The sequence below is a fragment of the Setaria italica genome, chromosome I (genome assembly GCF_000263155.2).
Source record: "Setaria italica strain Yugu1 chromosome I, Setaria_italica_v2.0, whole genome shotgun sequence".
Taxonomy (NCBI): domain Eukaryota; kingdom Viridiplantae; phylum Streptophyta; class Magnoliopsida; order Poales; family Poaceae; genus Setaria; species Setaria italica.
The window spans coordinates 40,392,742-40,399,839 of NC_028450.1; the positions used below are offsets into that span (position 1 = coordinate 40,392,742).

The 7,098-nt window shown below is 46.3% G+C and overlaps 1 protein-coding gene and 1 long non-coding RNA gene across 2 annotated transcripts; one reads left to right on the top strand and one right to left on the bottom strand.

Annotated features, from left to right (window-relative positions):
• Window positions 1-458: 458 nt before the first annotated feature.
• Window positions 459-1,848, bottom strand: LOC101757759 (RNA polymerase II C-terminal domain phosphatase-like 4). Its single transcript, XM_004955202.2, has one exon. It carries the CDS (start codon window positions 1,846-1,848, stop codon window positions 532-534), a length of 1,317 nt encoding a protein of 438 aa, XP_004955259.1. The 3' UTR covers window positions 459-531.
• Window positions 1,849-2,167: 319 nt separating this feature from the next.
• LOC111256631 lies at window positions 2,168-7,098 on the top strand. Its single transcript, XR_002676731.1, has 2 exons — window positions 2,168-2,509; window positions 4,280-7,098. It is a non-coding gene; the product is annotated as an uncharacterized LOC111256631 (long non-coding RNA).

Below are 7,098 nucleotides of genomic sequence, written 5' to 3' on the forward strand. Positions count from 1 at the left end.
ACTTATTAACAGTTGGGTCAAATACAAAGTGACTTAAATCCAAAGCTAGGTCTATAGAAGAAAAGATACTCCCAAGTTTCTATCTACGAGTAGTGCAACTTGAATTATGCAGTCAATGCAGATATGAACGGATGAACAGCCGATTATTTCAAGCATATCGGTATCCAAACTCTGAAGTCCACGAAAACATGCAGTCATCTGAAGAAATTAGAAAACATGTGCCTACTTGACATCATCTCAGTATGCAATACCCGAACCTTCAATTCATTGTGTTGCATTTTAACAGACAGAAACTGCACACTGCACGGCATCATTAACAGCAAAAGATTCATAGTTTCAGCTCCCGATTCTGAAGACCTGATAAACTGAACTGAACCGAGACATCTACGGTAACTAAACTTTGGCCCGAGTGAATCAACGCGCCAAACAGCTCTCAACAATCAGGTTAGTAGGCAGTCTCAACGATCTGAAGCATGCAATTCTCAAAGGTTAGCTATACCATTGCCGCAGTAGCAAGCCACAAGACTTTGTTCAACCTCGACGGGTCACCGGGAAGTCTAGCTCGTCCTGCCGGCACCACCGGAAGCTCGCCGCCTTGATCCACTCCGAGTTGACGAGAAACTTGTTGTTGTCCCGCGCCCACTGTGCCTTCTCGGTCCCCGGATCCTCCACGACGACATGGGTGACCGTCTCGTCGACGTCGACCTCGCAGACGGCGCCGAGCCGCTCGGCCAGCGTCCACATGGGGGTGTCCTCGGCGAAGTCCTCCATATAGTTCACCCGGCTGAACGCCACCGTGCACCCGAGCAGCACCTGGCGCCGCACCTCCCGGATCACCTCCCTGACGTCCGGGAAGTCGCCGTCGAGGACCGAGTCGAAGAAGCCCCGGTGGACGCGCTTCAAGACTCCGAGCACCACGGCCAGCGAGCCGTCGTGTTCCCTCTCGTCCCGGTTCAGCGCCGCCATGGAGCTGATGTCGTAGCCGAAATCCCTGCAGGTAGAGGCGAAGTAGTGGTACCTGTCCATCAGGATCAGGTTCTCCTGGTGCCCCGGCCAGGCAGAGTCCGAATCGTCGAGGATCACCGCCGCGGCGGCCTCGGCGCCGGGGACGACGTCGAGGCTCTTCATGTCCCGCCGGGTCGACTCCGCGCTCGACACGATCCTCGCGCCGAAGAAGACGCCGTCCGGGTCCAGTAGCCTGACGGCCGCCATCGCGTAAGCCCGGCTTGCCAGGGTGTACACGTGCATCTCGAACATGGCGCTCGCCTGCTCCAGGAAGCCTCGCGCGAACGGCCGGAGCTTGGTGAGGACGGGGACGCCGTAGGTGTCCAATCGGAAGAGGCCCATGCCGGGGTCATCCCTGGTGCTCGACGTGAACCCGTTGCGCTCCTCCGAGGGGGAGAAGTCGTCGAGCCCCGTCGAGTTGAGCAGCGTGTGATCCAGGTCCAGGATGAGGGTCAGCTTCCTCTCGCGCAGGAGGGTCGCTAGGTCGGACGCGCGCGGGACGGTGGTCGTCGTCGCCGAAGCCGGCGGCGCGGGGTCCCCGTGGACGTTCCCAACAGCGTGTCTGGAGGCGCTTCCTCCCGCGTCCTCCTCCTTCGCCCCGCACAGGGAGCAGAACCCGCTGACGAACCCCGGGTGCGGGGGGCAGCGCGCCGCGGCGGCGGCGCCTTCGCCTCCTCCTTGCTTCATCATCTCGTTCTCGTCCCCAATGGCGAGCTCGGGAGCACCTCCTTCCGTGTTCTCCTCCTTCACCCCGCAGAGGAAGCAGAGCCCGCGGATGAATCCAGGGTGCGGGGGGCAGCGCGGGGCGGCGGCATCGTTTCCTCCTTGCTTCATCTCGCTCATGGCTGCGGGAACGGGTCCTCCCGGCCGGCGAGCGGTGGTCGAGAAGGTGGAGCGGAATCCGGCACCGGCAACGGCCGGGGCCCGTGGTGGAGGGAGTCTGGTCAGAATGCCAGGATGCAATGGGCGCCGGCGTTGGAACAGGCGGCCGTGCCATTTAAAATGGCACCGCCGCCTTCCCGTGGAAGCCAAGCCGCTTGGATGGACGCGGGCTGTTGCCAGCTGGCACCGCTGCGGCCCAACTGAGCTTGTAGGTAAGGCCCAATGGAAAACGGCCCACATGTGTTGGCACAGCTACACAAGCCGAGCACGTGCCGTCGTCTTCCCGATTTCGAATTGCCCAACTGCTCCTCGGCTCCCCCTTAAAAAAAAAAAAACTGCTCCTCGGCTCGCCGCCACGCTACTGCCGTAGCTCTTGATCCCGCACCGACTCCGCCTCCTCTCATCCGCGTCCTCCTCCCTCACCGCATCATGGCGGCGAGGATGTGGTGAGGGAACGTCGCGTCGCCGTGCTGACCGAGCAGATCCGCGTATGGCCGCGTGGGGCGGGGGCGAATGGGGACGATCGCGAAGGCAGAGGCGGGAGGGATGGCGGCGCTTTCCCGTGACTCGGCGGCCGCCAGTGCCGGTGTCGTCCCTACCAGGCGCCGGCTACCCTAATTCGGTACGGAATCCCTCCTGCCCCCTTCGATCTCTGACTTGATTTTGCTCACCGCGCCGCGGGAACCATAGAGATTGGGGAGACCTACCTCAGCATCGTTCCCCTTGTCATCCGCTTCCCCGCGCCGGGCCTTGATCCCCTGTGTGCTTGCGCGTCGCCAATGTCACCATCTCGACGGAAACTCTCCAACGATTTCCGAAGTCCCTTCTATGTGACCATACCGTCTTTACCTTCCCCGAACTGTTTCGTTTTCCCCCGATTCTAGGGTTTCTGAGACCGAATGGCGCAGAGGAGGATCCAGATTTGGGGATGGTTGCTGCCTTTGCACAAATCAGGTGAGATTGTTTCATGGTTTGTTTGGTTTCCAAAACGATGGCGGCCAGCCATTTTTGCTGGGAATGTTACAGAATGAATATTAACAGCGCTATTTGAGATATGCAATTTTTCATATCCGATGTCTCTAATGTGCATCAAATGAAGTAGCAAAGTTTATTGCTTCAGAACCTGTATGTGCAATAAAGTTTTCTTATTATGCCACGTACATATGATCTAACATGTTAATACTATAATATTAGTATCATGGTTTGAGGAATGTCTGATGCTAGTAGTTTAGTATATGCAGAGAAAGGTAAGCAAGAAAAGGAAATCAAATTTATGAACCATAGGTTTGCATGCACCTACTGAAAATGGAATGGACTTGGAAATCAAATTTATGAATCATAGCTTTGCATGCACCAACTGAAAATGGAATGGACTTTCCATCGTTTGCACCTTTCTGGTCTTGTTCTCAATTGACTTTCACATCCTTTGAGCTGCTTAGGTAGTGTTATAATGGATTTGTATGTCCTGTTAGTATTCCTATGAATTTAACAAGGCTTTTCTAGGAGAAATGGCCTTGAAAGCAACACCAAGCTGTGTGTGTTATTCTGCTAGATTTGGGGTTCTGTTGTCATTTTTGCAGAATACATGTGAGCGTGTTTCATGTTGACTTTGTTTTTCATGGAACGATGTATCTCTATTGCATTTCTACAATGCATGTCAAATGAAGCAGCCAAGTGTACCACTTCAGAACCTTAGGCCAAAATGAGGTTCGGTCATTATATGCCATATGCATATGCTGAAACATTTCAATACCATTAGATTACTTGAGAAATGACAGATACTGGATTGTTCCCTTTGTTCCTTTAATCCATAGTAACAAACTTATGAATCTTAGCTTTGCACTAACTAAGAAGGAATGAACCTTTGAGGATCAGTTGCACCTTTGTCGTCTTTTATCAGTTCGCTTTTACATTGATTGGAGTGTTCAGGTTGTGTGTGAATATGTGATCTGTTGCATGGTGTAATTCCTATCCCCACGAATTTATCATGGCCCTTTTAGGAGAAATGGTAGTGAAAGCAAGACCAAGCCTTGGAGTGGAACAGGCAAAGTGATAAATGATCATGGGCTTGTGCCCCTTGTGATCTCTAGATAGAAGCTTCCTTCCAATAGAACAGGATGTAATTTCTAGAGATTATGTTAGTAATTTTGGTTTTGGTATTATGATTGTGTTGATTTAAAATTATATATTCTGAATTGTTAATCGTTCACTGTCCAATTGTCCATGATTATTAGTTATTACTTATTAGGTCATTGTGCACTTGATGTAGTTTTTTTATAAGCAGTAGGCCTTGGCTCTATATTTACAGTTACTGTAAGCAGTTTATATTGGCTTTCATTAGGTCTACTCTTCCTATTTCTCTGAATCTTTTATTTCCTGTGATCTCTGGCAGTTCCGTTCAAGCTTGAATTAGGTCATCAAAAGTAGCTGATATGGCTGAAGCAATGGCTTGAATGCTTGATGGGTTTTGATTCATTGTAAGTTCCAGCCAGAGCATCTACGATCTCTGCATCTTGCTTAGTGTTTGTGCTTTGTTTTAGGTTTCTGTTTTTTTTTTTTTATTTTCAAACATACATTCATTCTTATCTCTGGTATGACAAGGTGCAAAAATTACCTGGTCATGTCTGTTTCAACTTTCAAGTAAAAGTTTGATCACTACGTACTATGTTAGCTTATTATCTGGTGTTAATGGTCCTGTTTATGTACGCTATTCTTAGTGTTAGGGCTGAAACTTGAAAGAAAACATAGAAGACATGTGACTCAACTGCATTGTCATATGCATAATCTATTTGTAGCTGTTTAGGTGATTACAGTTGTTAGATTGCTGGTTATGTGACTAACTAGTATAAACTGAATAAAAAAATTGGAAATCTTAATTCGTTAACTACTCGACATGGAATTTGGAAGTAAGTTATAGCATTGTTACAGGAAACAGAGTGTCTTGAATATTTAATATTCTAATTACTTGATGTTTTGGAATGGCAAAATAGTCATTTTGGTCCCTGAACTTTGCACCGAGGGCCAATTTAGTCCCTCAACTTTCATTTTTTTGGGTCAAACTCGTCCTTGTGCTGATGTGATGCTCTATATTAGCATAAGACTAATGCAAAAAGTCCCTTTTGCCCTTAGCTCATGTAGGTCAAACATATACGTGCTCATACTCCCTTAATACATACACTATTTTTTTAACTAACACAAAGTATGGTTTCTAAAAAGTGTATCTACTCATACTCTAAGTCATTCCTGTGCTCATACGAATTTGATAGACAAAATGTATGTACTCAAACAAGTATTTACTCATACTAAAAAGTATATATAAAACTTCGTTAGGTCATGCTGGTGAGTTTTTGTTTAGACACAAGGTCTTGCGCTGCATCTAAATGTACGTGTGGCTCACTTGCACCTGCTTCCAGTGGTAGACACTATGTGTCTTGCCCAGCTGCCATTGGCCAAATCTTTTTTGTCCGGCTAAATTGTGCAGATATGCACTGCTCACTAGGAGCCCGGGCAGGCCCCAGGGTTGCCGGCCCTTGGGTCCGCCCCCTAGTACGTTATACATGCTTCATGTAAGTATTTATACTCCCCTAGCAAACATATATATAACCTCATTTATTTTGGATCATACGTTATTATAATTCTAACGGCGAAATTGGAGAGAGAAAAGAGCCAAGGGTAAAAAGGACCTTCTGTATTAGTTTCATGCCAATATGGAGCCCCATGGACGAGTTTGACCCAAACACGAAAGTTGAGGGACTAAATTGGCCAATCCGAAAGTTGAGGGACAAAGTTGACCCTCGGTGCAAAGTTTCAGGGACCAAAATAGCTATTTTGCCTTTTGGAATATGGTGGAAGTTTTAGCTGTATTTAGATGGTGAGTCATCTTAATGCATGTATAGTGGCAATGTAATAACTGTTTTATATAGTAATGGAAGGTTTGTATGATGAATAGGGTGGTGGGATAGTGAGCTACCTCTGCTGTCGGATAACAGTGTCTTATAGATATTTTGGTTAGCATTCAGCAAACTATTTAACTTCGGTTAACTTCATTTTTATGGATATTTTAGTTAGCAATATGGAAACTGAGTATATTTGACTTGGGAAATGGTTTTCTGATACTATGACTTTTGTTAGGAGTAACAGTAGAAATCAGTGAACAGAGTTATGTTTTGGAGTCCAAACATGTGTTCATAGTTCAAACCTACACTAATTTGTGATGGTAGACAGTATATGGTCTGGCGAAGCTTGTATCTAGGGATTTTCATCATTTATGTTTTACCCTTTAAGCAATGTAGACATATAGTGCTTACTGCTTGTGTATGTGGCATGCCTTTTTTCTTTTAAAAAAAACATTTCTGGTAGTCATGGGCATGCATATCTTGTACAATAAACTTGACTGGACAAGTAATAGGAAGGTTGTATTTCTTTTTTGGCCAGTTTCCCTAATACTTATCTACTGCATGCAACACATGGCCTGTGGGGATGACTGTTGTCTGCAATTAGTCAAACTTTGCCCACTGCTTTACATTCGACTATTCAAGTAGCTGGATTTGTTATATGGAAGTAATATATTCAATGCCAATTGTACTTCACCATCATTAAGCAACTAGATCATGACAGAGAGAGGAGCATTCTATTATACTACAATTCATTTTTGAAGATCCATCATATGGATATTATTTAGTTACCAGAAACAGGTCTTAGCACACATATTTCCACTTACAAGCATTATGTTTTGATGCTATTTTAATTTTACACTGATGGAGTGAGTTTGTCATGAGAAAAAAAATGTTTTGACGTGCAATTTGGGATTTGCGCGAACACCACACATCAGTTTTTGAAACCAGCATTTTGGTGCAATCAAAATCTTTCAGTGCTATGCTTCCATATGCTTTGCTGTAACTTACTAGCTTCAACCAACTTTCTGTCATTCTCCAACTAGTTCCAGAAATGGTTGATTCAGAAGCTGGCTGTGGAATGAAATTATGTTTTCCATTCTGATATTAGGCATGTTAGTCATAGTGATTATGTTTAATTAATTTGCCCTCATCCATGCTAGATAGCACTATGTAATCCGCTCCCCCCTCCATCTCTATTTGTAAGTATCCCTGTACATATCACGTTTTATTAAAATTTAATGAGATGCTGTGGGGAACTCCCCCACAGTTTTACGGTCAAAAAAATAAATAAATTTGCCCTCATCCATTATTTGCA